General features: G+C 49.0%; 2 protein-coding genes and 1 non-coding gene across 4 annotated transcripts in view; all 3 read right to left on the bottom strand.

Annotated features, from left to right (window-relative positions):
• Positions 1–3,060, bottom strand: part of RAB8A (RAB8A, member RAS oncogene family) — a 27,277-nt gene extending 24,217 nt beyond the window's left edge. Inside the window, exon 1 of the mRNA XM_017501168.2 lies at positions 2,609–3,060. Within this exon, the coding sequence (XP_017356657.1) occupies positions 2,609–2,732 (124 nt within the window). The 5' untranslated portion in view covers positions 2,733–3,060. The remainder of the gene's footprint in view (positions 1–2,608) is intronic.
• A 6,371-nt stretch (positions 3,061–9,431) lies between these two features.
• The window catches only part of TPM4 (tropomyosin 4), a 35,750-nt gene continuing 30,027 nt past the window's right edge, over positions 9,432–15,154 (bottom strand). The window contains exon 9 of one of the 2 annotated variants that reach the window (XM_017501164.2): positions 9,432–10,735. In XM_017501164.2, the coding sequence (XP_017356653.1) occupies positions 10,653–10,735 (83 nt within the window). In that variant the 3' untranslated portion in view covers positions 9,432–10,652. The remainder of the gene's footprint in view (positions 10,736–15,154) is intronic. The other variant, XM_017501166.2, reaches the window with a different exon arrangement.
• LOC119467343 lies at positions 13,814–13,948 on the bottom strand. Its single transcript, XR_005195883.1, has one exon. It is a non-coding gene; the product is annotated as a small nucleolar RNA SNORA42/SNORA80 family (small nucleolar RNA).

The following is a 15,154-nucleotide window of genomic DNA, read 5'->3' as shown; positions in this document are numbered from 1 at the left end:
TTTTTTTGAGACAGTCTTGCTCTGTTGCCCAGGCTGGAGTGCAGTGGCACAATCTCGGCTCACTGCAACTTCTGCCCCCTGGGTTCAAGTGATTCTCCTGCCTCAGCCTCACGAGTAGCTGGGACTATAGGCAAGTGGCACCACCTCTGGCTAATTTATAGAATTGTCTTTAAGCATTCAGGTGATTCTCCTTCAGGACTAGACAGCCCAGTGTGTCTAGGCTTCCTAAAGCATACCCCACCTCCTGTCACGCGTGCACAGGGACACACAAAATCAAGGAGCACTGTTAGGCTGGCCAAGCTCCACAGCAGCGCTCTGCCCTACACTCCTGCTGGGTTTTATTAACACGCCAAATTTAATTAGAAAGTGCAAACTTTACGAGGCCTAAGAATTATGAGGCCTGAACTTCAAGGTCATGGTGAATTAGACTTTCCTAGAAGACAGAAGGCTACAAATGGAAGGAGTGGAACGCTGGGGTGGGAGGGAGGGATCTTGGGGTCAGGTGCCACCTGCACCTTGCTAGGTAACTTTCACCAAGTCATATTGTCATCTGCAAATGGAAGATAGCCTCTTTAAAGCTCTAAAGTAACTCTAAAGAGGGGGGTTTGAGGGGAAGGTGCTGAGGCTAGGAAGCTGGGAACTGGGTAAATGCAAGCCACAGTCTGCCCACAGTTGTATTTTTTTATTTTTTTTTTTGAGGCAGGGTCTCGCTCTGTTGCCCAGGCTGGAGTGCAGTGGTGCCATCACAGCTCACTGCACCTTGACCTCCTGGGCTCAATCCATCCTCCCACCTCAGCCTCCTAAGTGGCTGGGTCTACATGGGTGAGCCACTATGCCTGGCTAATTTTATTTGATTTTTTGTAGAGGTGGGGTTTTGCCATGTAGTCCAGGCTGAATTAAAGCCATTTCTTGATCAGTTGGGGCACAAAGGTTACCCTAAAGTTTGGCCTTGGAGTGGGGGAGGGGGAAGAATTCAGAAACATCTGTCTTCAGAGGGTGGAAGCTGTCACCACAGGAGCCATTCATCTGCTTTCTCTAGATGGCCTCTGGTTGTGGTGACAACCCCTTATTGTCTAATTCTAATCCTCAACCACCAGGGCACTAGCCCAGGCAGACAGCGTCACTCCTGCTCTGACGACAGCAGGGGTCAGAGAGGGGTAGTGCACGCTGAAGGGCCAACAGCAACTAGGAACCAGACGTGATGATTTCTCTCTACTTTACATCTGGCATATAACTGTTTTATAAAGTGCAGCTCCTCGATGGGGGCAAGAATGGAATTGGCACATTATCATAAGATTCAGGGAGATAACACGATTCTGCTGAAGTCACACAGTAAAGCAAAGGCCATTCTCTATGTTTTCTTGACTTTGAATAAACTTCTGGACTTAGTGACCGTTCCCTCACTGTCCCCATCCCTAGCAGGGCTGCAGAGCTCACAGGCCACTCTGATCGGTGTTACTCCCAGGTCAAACCTTTTCATCATGGGCCAGGACTGCTTCTGTGGCGCTGAGAGAGGTCAGCTCCACTTCTGTGGACGTCACAACTGAGACATCACAACAAGCCAATTTTGTTCAACCACGATGTGGGCTGGCCCTACGGGAAAAGCTGTTCTAAAGTGACAACCGGTGTCCTGGGCCCTTTGATAGGGAAGTCAAGGCTGCCTGTGGCAGTGGCTGATTTAGTTTCTCACTGAGGGTTTTATCTTGCATCTTCTTGGGGATGACAGGTCCCAGGGCAGGCAGCACTGTCACTTGCCATTGCTGTCATCCTGGAGCAGGATGAAAGGCAGGCAGGGAAAAGGTCCTGACTCCTCTTATCATTTCTTCTAGAGGAAAATACACTTATGGGGGAAAACATGGCAGGGAGAGGGACTCAACCTCTGGATGCTCCAGAGAAAAGAGGAGGAATGGTGTGGGTCAGAGTCCCGGCTCCAAGGTGCATTAGCTGAGCTTGTCATCAGCCAGGGGTGTGCGGTGCTAACTCTCTAGGAGAGCTAAGCCTCGAGTTTTGGGGTGAGACACAGCCAGAATTAAATTCCATTAAATCCCCTTCTCACCACCTGCAGACTGTGTGGCCTTGGGTAAGTTCCACGCTCTCCCTGAGCCTCAAATTACTCATCTGTGAGACGGGCTCATAACAGCACTTAACAGCGAAACTAGAGTGTGGAAATGCACGTGAAGGACTCAGCACATAGCAAATGCTCATTAAGGTGACATGTCACCGTCTTTTTCCCACGGCCAATTCCCCATAACTCAGTTTCCACGTCTGTAAGACAGGAACCGCAAAAGAACCTCTTCGAGGGCTGCTGCTAGGACAGACCGAAAGGACGGGAGCGAAGACGCCTGCCCAGGACATAACCCTCCCTAACGAGCAGGCTGAGGATCGGAGCCTCAGTCACCCCATCTGCAAAATGGGCACCTAGTCTCCCCCACCACGGCCCATGAACCCTCGAACGGCGGTGCAGGCGGCTGCTCTTCTCCCCTCAGGCCCCTTAGACTCTCTCAGAGCCCTCGGCCCGCCCAGCAGGGTAGATTTCTCAGCCCCAGCCCTTCAGGGGCGCGCCCCGCCCGGGCCTCCAGCGCCCCCAGCCACTCCCGGATCCCGCTACCTATGGTGGAGATAAACGTGGAGTTGAAGGCGTCCTCGGAGAAGCGGAACAGGACACAGGTCTTCCCCACCCCCGAGTCCCCGATCAGCAGCAGCTTGAACAGGTAATCGTAGGTCTTCGCCATATTACACTCTCTCCCCGACGGGAAGTGCAGCCAGCGCCTCTCCACTGGCCACCAGCCCCGTCCATCAGCGCCGAGCCCGCCCCCTATTGGCTCCAGGCCCGCTGCGCGTCACCGCGGCCGACACTCGCCCCTGCGTCCCGCCCGCCGCGGGGAGACCTGGGGAGGGGGCGAGCGGAGCGCGGAGCCGGAAGCAGCCCGAGCGTACCTCCCATTGGCCAGCACTGATATGAGGACGGGCTCTGATTGACCAGCAGTAAAGAGTCGAGGGGCTTCAAATGGAGACGAGGCGGGGGCGTGGCATTATGTGGCCCCGCCTCCACCGCGGACTTGGGCGGCCCGGCCCCGCCCCAAAATGGGAGAGGGAAGGCAGCGAGCGGAGCCAACGGCTCGCGCGCCGGCAGTCTGTGGGCGGGGCTTGGGGTGCGTGCGCACGCGCACCCGGAGGTCCGTTAGGCGCCAGCAGAGGGCGCACGCGCATAGTTGGGGCGGGTATCTCTGGGTCCAGACCCCACAACTCGCGCAGCCGCAGTAGGAGCCGAAGCGAGCGCGGGAAAGGACTGTAGAGCCTTTATATTCGTCTGTGGTCTCCTAGTCGGGGCAGCGTGAGCCGAGGGAGTAAGGAGAGAGGAGGCGCTGTATAATTGAAAAGTGACCCCCGAGGCGAGATCCGAGGTCTCGGCTGTGGCTTGGCAACCTGCTCAGAGATACCCAAGGTCTCCACCACCTGAGCGACGTCACCGCCACGAGCTGTGCCCCAAGGCGCGCGCCGGTCTCCTCAGGGCCCGCCCTCGGCCGCCTTAGGGGTTGTCCGGGCCAGCCTTGGGGGTTAGGGCAGTGAGGATGCTGGGTCCTATCTAGGGCCGGCGGTTCTGTGTCTGGTGGGCCTCTCAACATTGAAAAAACAGACCGTCGCGGTGGCTTCCGCCTGTGATCCTAGCGTTTCGGGAGGCCGAGGCGGGAGGATCACTTGAGGCCAGGAGATTGAGGCTCCACTAGCCTTGATCGCCCCACTGCACTCCAGCCTGGGCGACAGAGCGAGACACTCGAAAAAAGAAAAGGAGGGATACATTAGGAAAATCGGGCTTGCAGCCAGGTCTGGTGGCTCATGCCTGTAATCCCAGCAATTTGGGAGGCTGAGGCGGGCAGATCCCTTGAGGTCAGGGGTTCGAGACCACTGCATTCCAGCCTGGGTGACAGAGCGAGACTCTTTCAAAAAAAACTTTAAAAAATTAGCCAGGTGTGGTGTTGCATGCTTGTAGTCCCAACTACTCAGGAGGCTAAGGTGGGAGGATCCCTTTAGCCGTGGAGGTCAAGGGTGCAGTGAGCTATGATTGCACCACTGCACTCCAGCCTGGGTGACACAGCAAAGCCCTGACTTAAAAAAAATTTAATCCCAGTACCAGCCCAGCAAAATGTTGTTTTTTTCCCATTTGATGGTGAGAAAACTGAAGCCAGAGGTTAAGTGACTTTTTCCCCCTCCCCACTCAAAAGTGGAAGTTGGTATCTGAATTCAGAGTGCCAGTCTTCCCAGGCAGCAATTTGCTCACTAGGGCTTCTTAGAGATGGTCCAGTCTCTCTTAGGTCACTCTGGGGCCTCCGGGGCCTCGAGGCTCACTTAAGGATCTGCAGAAGGATGGCCCCAGCCTTTCCTCCTCCCTTCCACTTCAGCTCATTCTGCTAATATAGCTCTGGTTAAGAAAAGCTTCAGCCAGAGCCACTGACCACTTCACAGGCCTCGGCCTCTGTGGTATTTGATAGTCTTGACCACCTCTGAATATTCTATTTTTTCTTGGTATTATCCTCATTTTATTTATGTACTTATTTTTGAGACAGGGTCTTGTTCTGTTGCCCAGGCTAGAGTGCAGTGGTGTGATTTTGCTCACTGCAACCCTCGTCTCCAGGGTTCAAGAGATTCTCCTGCCTCAGCCTCCCAAGAGAGCTGGGATTACAGGTGCCTGCCACCACGCCTAATTTGTATTTTTAGTACAGATGGGGGTTTTACCATGTTGGCCAGGCTGGTCTCTACTCCTGGCCTCATGTGATCTGCCCTCTGCCCCCTGCCTCTGCCTACCAAAGTGCTGGGATCACAGGTGTGAGCCACCATGCCCAGCCTCATCCCTATTTTATTTGCTGGTTTCTTCTCCCTACCTCCTCTGCCTCCCATTCTTTGATTGGTTATTTTTCTCAGACCCCACTGTAGTCTTTTTTTGGGGGGGAAGGGGGTGGTTTCTGATTGTCCCTTAGAATTTGTGTTCCTTGTCGTTCTGTCTCTGTGCTCACTTTCTGGGTGCTCCTAATGTCTCCACGCTGACCAGTCTCATTGTTTTACCCTTCGCCGAGCCATCTCTTCACGTCCATCTGTGTTCTGGACGTCTAACTTTGGATTCGTCAGCTACTCCTAACTCAGCATGTTCACAACTGAACTCATCAGCTATATCCAGCTAAGCCATCTTTGACAGCTGCCTTTCATCTCTCATCTGTCACATCCTGGTTTTTAAGGCGGTTCTAAATAGCTCTTGAGGGCCGGGCGCCATGGCTTACGCCTGTAATCCCAGCACTTCTGGAGGCTGAGGCGGGTGGATCACCTGAGGTCAGGAGTTCGAGACCAGCCTGGCTAACATGGTGAAACCCCGTCTCTACTAAAAATTTAAAAAATTATCTGGGCATGGTGGCACGTGCCTGTAATTCCAGCTACTCAGGAAGCTGAGGCAGGAGAATGGCTTGAATCGGGGAGGTGGAGGTTGCAGTTAGCCGAGATTGCACCACTGCATTCCAGCCTGGGTGACAGAGCAAGACTTGGTCTCAAAAATAAAAAATAAAACAAACAAATAGCTCTTGAATCTCGTTCTTCCATTTCCGTTGCCACAGTGGAATCATCACATTTCTCCATTGGTCTCCCTGACCATTTTCTCTAATCCAGATTCCACCCTGCAGTGTGGTTATTCTAAAACACTTACTTTAGGCTGGGCGCTGTGGCTCATGCCTGTAATCCCAGCACTAAGGGAGGCTGAGGCAGCCGGGTTACTTGAGGTCAGGCATTTGAGACCAGCCTGGTCAACAAGGCGAAACTGTCTCAATTAAAATTACAAAATTAGGCTGGGTGTGGTGCCTCATGCCTGTAATCCCAGCATTTTGGGAGGCTGAGGCAGGCAGGTCACCTGAGGTTGGGAGTTGGAGACCAGCCTGACCAACACGGAGAAACCCCGTCTCTACTAAAAATACAAAAAAATTAGCCCGGCGGGGTGGCACGTGGCCTGTAATCCCAGCTACTTGGGAGGGTGAGGCAGGAGAATCGCTTGAACCTGGGAGGTAGAGGTTGCAGTGAGCCGAGATAGCGCCATTGCACGCCAGCCTGAGCAACAAGAGCGAAACTCTTGTCTCAAATAAATAAATAATAAAAATTAGTCGGGCACATACCTGTAGTCCCAACTATTTTGGAGGCAGAGGTGGGAGGATTCCTTGAGCCCAGGAGGTTGAGGCTGCAGTGAGCCATGGTCGAGCCCCTGCCCTCCAGCCTGGATGACAGAGTGAGACTCTGTCTCAAAAAACAACCCACTTCCTTTAGTAGCTATCCGTGGTCTCTTGGCAGGATAAAGTTCAAAATCTTCCTCTTAGCCTTTGATATCCCTCACAGTCTGGTTCTAACCTCACCCTGGGTTCCACCCGTACGTCATGGCATTGGGAACTCCCCAAAAGTTGGGTAGGTCCATTGAACAAACATCGAACACAGTGACGTGTGACATGTTAAGTGCTGAGGCCACGGGCATGACTAAAACAGCATCCTGAGATGAGATTACAACCCAAGCGGGAAGGGAGGAGGGAGAAAACACACACACAAAGGGACAACTGTGGTCAAGTCATGGCAGGGCCCTTATTGGAGGGGGGACTTCGTTCATTCATACTCCCTCTACTGACCATCTAAATCATCCCAGTGTCAGTTAAAGGTTGGATTGGTATAAAGGAAATGCTTTAATTTTTTCTTTTTTTTGAACCCGAGTCTTGCTCTTTCACCCAGGCTGGCATGCAGTGGGGTGATCTCGGCTCACTGCAACCTCCACCTCTCGGGTTTAAGCACTTCTCCTGCCTCAATCTCCCGAGTTGCTGGGACCACAGGCACGTGCTACCACACCTGGCTAATTTTTGTATTTTTCTTAGAGACGAGGTTTCATCTTGTTAGCCAGCAAGGTCTTAATCTCCTGACCTCGTGATCTGCCTACCTCGGCCTCCCAAAGTGCTGGGATTACAGGTGTGAGCCACCGTGCCTGGACAGTTATTTTTAATTTATTTTTGGAGAATGGGGTCTCGCTATATTGCCCAAGCAGGTCTTGAACTCCTGGCTAGGCTCGAGTTATCCTCCCCGTCTCTGCCTGCTGTTATTTTTTTTGTTTTATTTTTAGAAGGAGTCTTGCTCTGCCGCCCAGGCTGGAGTGCAGTGGCATAATCTCGGCTCACTGCCACCTCCGCCTCCTGGGTTCAAGTGATTCTTCTGTCTCAGCCTCTCGAGTAGCTGGGATTACAGATATGTGCCACCACGCCTGGCTAATTTTTGTATTTTTAGTAGAGATGGGGTTTCACCATGTTGGCCAGGGTGGTCTCGAACTCCTAACCTCAGGTGATCCTCCCAAAGTACTGGGATTACAAGTGTGAGCCACAGCGCCTGGCCTGTTATTTGTTTTGGTAACAGAAAGTTGTTTGCAGATTCCATTAATGTTTTAAAGGCTTTCATTTCTCTTTCCAATTCCCTGCCACTCCTCCTCAAAAAAAGATCTCGAGGCAAAATATAAAAATCCAGATAGTGAAACTGTAGTGGTCTTTGGCACTCAGTTCTAAGTTCTCTGCCATCCAGTGACCTAACTTTTAAGGTTACTTCCTTTGGCTCACTTCTTCCCTCGTATTCCATGGCAGCCCATACTGGATTATTGAAACCTTCGCCTAACTGGCCTTCCTGCCTTAGTCCACCCCGACGCTAGCCTTTCTCGAAGACGAATGCTAAATGGACTTTTCTAGTGTACTGCTTTGACTTGTTTCCTCATCTTTGTACTCTCTTTTTTTTTTTTTTGTGGTGGGGGATAGAGTCTTGCTCGGTCACCTGAGCACACAGTGGCGTGATCTCGGTTCACTGCAACCTCCGCCTCCTGGGTTCAGTTGATTCTCCTGCCTCAGCCTCTAGAGTAGCTGGGACTACAGCTAATTTTTGTATTTTTAGTAGAGATGGGGTTTAACCATGTTGCCCGGGCTAGTCTTGAACTCCCAAATGATCCACTTGCTTCAGCTTTCCAAAGTGCTGGGATTATAGGCATGAGCCACTGCGCCCGGCCTCCTAGTCTTTAGTGGCTCCCCACTCCTGCCTAAATTAAGTTCAGGCTTTCATCAGTGTGGGCCCAGCTTACCTTCCAGCTTTCTACTTCTGCTTTGCTTTATTTTTTAATTATTTTGAGACAGGGTCTTGCTCAAAGACGGTCCCCCAGGCTGGAGTGCACTGGCGGATCATAGCTCGCTGCACCCTCTGCCTCCTAGGCTCAAGCAATCCTCCTTCCTCAGCCTTTTGAGTAGCTGGGACTTACAGGCACGTGCCACCATGCCCCACTCATTTGTATGTGTGTGTGTTTGACAGAGTCCTGCCCTGTTGCCCAGGTTGGATTGCAGTGGTGCAATCTTGGCTCACGGCAACCTCCACCTCCTAGGTAACTGGGATTATAGGTGTGTACCACCATGTCCAGCTCATTTTTGTATTTTTAGTAGAGATGGGGTTTCACCATGTTGGCCAAGCTGGTCTTGACCTCCTGGCCTCAAGCGATCTGCCCGCCTTAGCCTCTCAAAATCCTGGGATTACAGGTGTAATTTGGCCACCGCAGCTGGCCAAATTTTTGTATTTTTTTGTAGAGATGGGGTCTCACTTTGTTGCCCATGCTGGTCTGCTTTGCTTCATATATGCAACTCAGAAAGCCTTCGCCAGGCAGGCCTTCCTAACTCAGGCAACAGAGACGATCTTGCCTGCTCTTATCTATTAAAATCCTACTCATTCTTTACAGCCTGGTTCAGGTAAGACGGGATAATGAAGGCCAGTTTTCGAGTTACTGAGGCTGAGTGCTCTTGCCAGTAATGAGATCGTAATACGCTTGTATCATGTAGTTACGATATAAAGGAATAGATAACCTTTTCTTCGTTCTTGGCTCTGTTATTTCCTCTTTCCGTCCCGTTAACATTTGTTGAACCAAAATGCTCTGTGTACCCGCACTCGTTCTAAAATTCACACAAACTGTAGTTTATGTAAAAATTTATTTGACCAAAATGTAGAAAAGTGATACTATTACATATGATACAGTTGCAAGAATCTAAAGAAAGGTGTGGATTTCATTCAATTGCACAATTTGCTAGTGTATTTCCTGGGTAGTGTGGTGCTGAATAAATAGCAGTCGGGCGGTGGGGCGGGGCGGATAGGGGATTCAAATAAGCCAGAAGCAGGGTGATTTTTAGTTGGAATTGTAAACTTTAGTTGGCCCCGACACGCTGCTGGGGAATATGGAATCTTCTAGCTCTGAGATGTTAACTGAGAAAACAGAAGTAAAACAAAGCCAATGTGTGCAGCCCTGTCTACAAAATCCTCCATTATCCAGTTTAATCAGGAGTTTCTTGGTCTTTTATTAACTTGGTCCCAAAGAAGGAATTCAAGTCCTAGATAGGTAAATCTTCAGTTTGCTATTCCCTGAAGTATGGAAGTGAAGTTGGGCCAATTTTTAATCTCTGCTGCCAGAGAGGCCCTTTCTGCTAAGAGAAAAAAAAAAAAAAAACTCTTCTGCGCAACTTATTAATGACTTGTAGTCTTTTGGATATGGCTGACCTGAACTGGACTGAACTCCACCATATTCCTGCTGAGTGGATGGGTCATTATTGGAATGAGACATTTGCTCCTCAGAGAACAACTTTACTTTTATTTTACTTTTCTTTGAGATGGAGTCTCATTCTGTTGCCCGTGCTGGAGTGCAGTGCCATGATCTCGGCTCACTGCAACCTCCACTTTCTGGGTTCAAGGGATCCTCCTGCCTGAGTCTCCTGGAGTAGCTGAGACTACAGGCAGGCGCCATCATAACTTTTGCAACTTTATTAGAGACGGGGTTTTACCATGTTGGCCGGGTTGGTCTTGAACTCCTGACCTCAAGTGATCTGCCCACCTTGGCCTCCCAAAATGTTGGGATTACAGGCGTGGGACACCACACCCAGCCGGAGAACAACTTTAGAATGAAGGAAATATACAGAACATCACATCAAGGATCTATCCAGAAAATACGTGGGTAATTACGACTATTTCCCAAGCATTCTACATTGACTGCTTGAGAGGATGTTTGTGGAGTGTGGAGAAGGGCCAGGATTCTTAGGTTAATCTATCCATGGGTTATGACTTCCCACAATGCCCGCCCCCTGCCCACCCCGCCCAGCCCTTTTATTGGCTCTGGGTGGAAAATCCCCACCCATGTGATGGTCCCTGTTTTCTCCTATAGTTCGACCAACCTTGACCCAAAAGGTTATGTTCTTCAGCATTTCATATAGATCCACTAAATATTGGGGTCTGCGTTCTTCAAAGTGGGGGGCTGCCTATTCTCCCAGGAACCAAATGCCTTCCGTCTTAAGAAAGTATGCTTACTAGGAAATACCCTGCCTACCTTAGGAATAAATGCAACTTAAGGAAAAAATAAGAGAGTTGAAAAAGCTGGTGCCATTTGGGGGAAAAAAAAGGAAAGGAATGAGATTTAACTGGTGCTCAAAGCTTCTCCAATACAAAATATTTGGTCATGTATTCATAATTTGCTTGACATATCCAGCAAAGCGAAGATGGCAATAACAAAAGGAACTTCTTACAAGAGAAGAGAAAGACCCACGGAGCTCCGGAGTTTCTGGTGGAACGAGACTCTTCTGGTTTGATTATATACAGTTAAGTTCATTTAGTGTCTGATCCAGTGTCTGATGTAAGCCCACGTTCTCTTCTTTGGCCTGGGCAAGTTTCTCTGGTGAGGATTAAGAGTAGGGGGAAAGACAAATTAATAAGCATATTTGTTAAGTGAAAGGAAAAAAAAGATTTCTTTTTTTTTCTTGAGACAGGGTTTCACTCTGTTGCCCAGGCTGAAGTACAATGGCACGATCTCAGCTCGCTGCAACCTCTGCCTTCCAGCCTCCCGAGTAGCTGGTATTACAGGTGCCCGCCACCACTGCCCGGCTAATTTTTGTATTTTCAGTAGAGATGGTGTTTCACCATGTTGGCCAGGCTGGTCTTGAACTCCTGACCTCAAGCAATCAGACCACCTCGGCCCCACAAAGTGCTGGAATTACAGGCGTGAGCCACCGCGCCCGGCCAAAAAAAAAAAAAAAGGTTTATAAACTTCAAACTGCCAGGGTGAAAGTCACAACGAATAAAGTACTTTTTGTTGTTGTTGTCCAGGCTGCAGTGCAGTGGTATAATCACAAATCACCACAGCCGTGACCTCCCTAGGCTCAGGTGATCCTCCCACCTCAGCCTGCCAAGTAGCTGGGACCACAGGTGTATGCCACCACATCTGGCTAACTTTTGCATTTTTTTTTATAGAGACAGGGTCTTACCATGCTACCCAGGCTGGTCTCGAGCTCCTGGGCTCAAGGAATTCATCTGCTCAGCCTCCCAAAGGGCTGGGATTACAGGGCTATAGCCCTCATGCCTGGCCAGTACTTTGTATTTTTAATTACAGCAGAACATCACGGAAGACTAGGGACCACGCACCAAATTTGGGAGTCACAGTTGTGAGACAAAATGCAGGGTGCCCAGTTAAACTGAATTTCAGATAAAGCACAAATAATATTTTAGTGTTAGTATATCCCAAATGTTGCATGAGATGTACTTATGATGAAAAAATTAGTCATTGCTTATCTAAAATTCAGATTTAACTTGGTGCCTTCTATTTTTCCTTGTGAACTCTGATAACCCTAGAGTCAGAATACCTAGACTTAAGCCCCAGTTGTACCACTGAGATAAGCATTTACCCTTCCTACGTCTGTTTCCCCATCTGTCAAGTGGAGGTAACAATGTCAATGTGTGGTGTGGGGGTTATGATGAGGAATGAATGAGAAATGCTTCAGAACCTACGACATGTTACACAAAGATAAGATTTCAGTCCTAGATATTTGTGACTTAATATAAATTTCCACTCAAGTGCAAGTTAATTGGTCTCTGAGCCTTTGATAGGAAAATCTAACCCTATAACCCATCTTTCTTTTGGAGCTTCTGGGAACGGCTGTTTAAATTACAAGTGCAATCGTGTAATTGTCTACGCATCCAGAGGAATGGAGACAAACCCCAGGTAAATGCAACGTGACTGAAATTTAAGCCAGACTACAGGCATGTTGTTAAGTGACTGAGCTGATGAAACAATTTAAATTAAAAAAGAAAGACAGAAAAAAGATGCCATTTAGAGCTATGCGTGACAGAGTGCAAGAGAGAGCTTAGTTTGTAATCAGTGATGGCTGATAAGGAGCAAGGCCAAGACTCATTAAAATACTGGGGGAAAGGAAAATTCCTCATAAAGTGTGATATGATCCGCCTGGAAATTTACAGAATGAAAAAATGACTGCAGGAGATGGCAGCCCTATCTATCGATCACCTATCTATCGATCATCTATCTATCTATCTATTTATTGGCAGGGTCTCATGTGTTGCCCAGGCTGGCATGATCACAGCTCACTGCAGTCTTGGCCTCCCAGGCTCAAGTGATCCTCCCACCTCAGCCTCCGTAGCTGGGACTAAAGGTGTGTACCACTACACCCAGCTAATTCTTGTATTTTTAGTAGAGATGAGGTTTTGCCATGTTGCCCAAGCTGGTCTCAAGCAATGCACCCGCCTCAGCCTCCCAAATAATTGGGACTACAGGTGCTGGGATTACTGCCATGAACCACTGAGAATCACTTGATGCCAGGAGTTCAAGACCAGCCTGGCCAACATGGTGAAACCCTGTCTCTACTAAAAATGCAAAAAATTAGGGCGAGGTGGTGGCAGGAGCCTGTAATCCCAGCTACTCAGGAGAATCACTTGATACTCCTGAGGCAAGAGAATCACTTGAACCTGGGAGGTGGAGGTTGCAGTGAGCCAAGATTGCACAAGACTGTGCCACTGCACTCCAGCCTGGATGACAGAGCAGGGTTCCATCTAAAAAAAAAAGTCAAGTGACTATGACCTGGGAGGATTCCATCAGGTGGAGTGAGCTGGGCCTATCCAGTCTGGATGAATAGATGTTAACTGAATGCTGACTGTAGTATGAGCCAGTTTCTCCATTATCTCATTTAATCCTCATAATGGCGGAGATATCACCTTTATTTTGTGGAAAAGCTAAACAGCTTGTTCACATTGGCATGGTTAAAGTGGTAGAGCTAGGATTTTAAATCTCGGTCTCTTTATTTTTTATTAATTTTTTTCTTTTGAGATGGAGTTTTGCTCTTGTCGCCCAGGCTGGAGTGCAATGACACAATCTTGGCTCACTGCAACCTCTGCCTTCCAATTTCAAGCGATTCTCCTGCCTCAGCATCCCGAGTAGCTGGGATTACAGGTGCCTGCCACCATGCCCGCCTAATTTTTTGTATTTTTGTAGAGATGGGGTTTCACCATGTTGGCCAGGCTGGTCTCGAGCTCCTGAGCTCACCCGCCTCGGCCTCCCAAAGTGCTGGGATTACAGATGTGAGCCACGAAGCCCAGCCTATTAACATTTTTTTAAAAAAATAAAATATTAGTGTTATTTTTAGAGACAGGGTCTTGCCATGTTGCCCAGGCTGGTCTCAAACTCCTGAGCTCAAGTGATACGTCTGCCTTGGCCTCCCAAAGTGCTGAGATTATACATGTGAGCCACTATACTGGGCCTTAAACCCTGGTCTCTTGACTAGAAATCCTTCACTTCATCTTGTCACTTAGATGCTCTAGCATCTATTTTATCAGGTCTGAGATAAAATGACTTTCCCTGAAAGTGTTAACTGCCCTTCAGAATCAGGACAAGGCTCACAGACTATCAACAGATAGTGGAGACCTCCACAGCACTAATCTCTCATTCATTCATTCATTCATTTATTTATACTGTGCAACCCCCTTCAGTGCTCACAGCCCACAGGTAAGGGGCTGGGCAATGGTTCGAGGCTGCCATTTACTCTGGCATGGTCCACTATGAGAGGCCCACAGAGAAGGACCCACCATAAATCCATTACCATGCTCTTTTTTTTTTTTTTTTTTTAAACTTTTCATTCATGCTTTAAGGACATTTGAAGTCTGTCTTTTTTGGGGGGCGGAGTCTTGCTCTGTCACCCAGGCTGGAGGGCAATGGTGCGATCTCTGCTCACTGCAACCTCCGCCTCCCGGGTTCAAGTCATTGATTCTCCCACCTCAGCCTCCCGAGTAGCTGGGATTACAGGCGCCCACCACCACGCCGGCTAACTTTTGTATTTTTAGTAGAGACAGGGTTTCACCATGTTGGCCAGGCTGGTCTCCAACTCCTGACCTAAAGTGAACCGCCCGCCTTGGCCTCCCAAAGTGCTGGGATTATAGGCATGAGCCACCACGTCCAGCCATAGCACTAATCTCTGAAATTCCACTTAGGTGCTTAGCTAGGTAGAATGACTGGATAGACAGGCTGCACAGTTACTTCAAAGGGTGGAGTCCAGAAAAGCCTGGGAAGATTCCAGGGGCAAATACACAGACTGCCAAACAAAAACCAGCCCCTACACAGTCTATAATCTTTCCAAGGCCAGGTATATGGCAGTGCGTGAGGGGAATGGGTTTGCAAAAGTTCAGGATGCACGGCAGTCAGGGGCAGGGAGAGGTCCGAGGTGGAAAAGTGCAGGCAGTTTAGGGCAGATGCACTTTGGAGGAATGAATGAATAGAGAGAGTAACAGAGACAGAGCTTCCCACCTAGACAAAAAAAAAAAAAAAAAAATCGGAGTAAGAATGGATGACTGAAATTTGTGGATCTAGTTGGAGATTTTCATGCCATTTCCAGGTCCAAGGGGTAGTATGGAAGACATGGCTTGGACACCTGAATGTCAACGATAGGTGATAATTTAAGGTGGTAGCAGTGGGGTGCAGGGGAGAACGGATGGACTATTTGAAATTTGGATTATCTTTGACAAATTGGTGTTTTTGATCATTAAAAAAGCATAGCCTGGGTTGTAATCTCTGCACTTTAGGAAGCAGAAGTGGGTGGATCACTTGAGGCCAGGAGTTTGAGACCAGCCTGGTCAGCAACAGCTGTCTCTACTAAAAATACAAAAATTAGCCGGGCGTGGTGGTGCGTGACTATAATCTCAGCTATTTGGGAGGCTGAGACACGAGAATCGTTTGAACCCAGGAGGTGAAGGTTGCAGTGAGCCAAGATGGCGCCACTGCCCTCCGGCCCGGTCAACAGAATGAGACCCTATCTCA

The sequence above is a fragment of the Cebus imitator genome, unplaced genomic scaffold (genome assembly GCF_001604975.1).
Source record: "Cebus imitator isolate Cc_AM_T3 unplaced genomic scaffold, Cebus_imitator-1.0 Scaffold280, whole genome shotgun sequence".
In the NCBI taxonomy this organism is placed as follows: domain Eukaryota; kingdom Metazoa; phylum Chordata; class Mammalia; order Primates; family Cebidae; genus Cebus; species Cebus imitator.
Note: the sequence above shows the minus strand (reverse complement) of the source record. Positions and strands in the feature narration are given on the sequence as shown.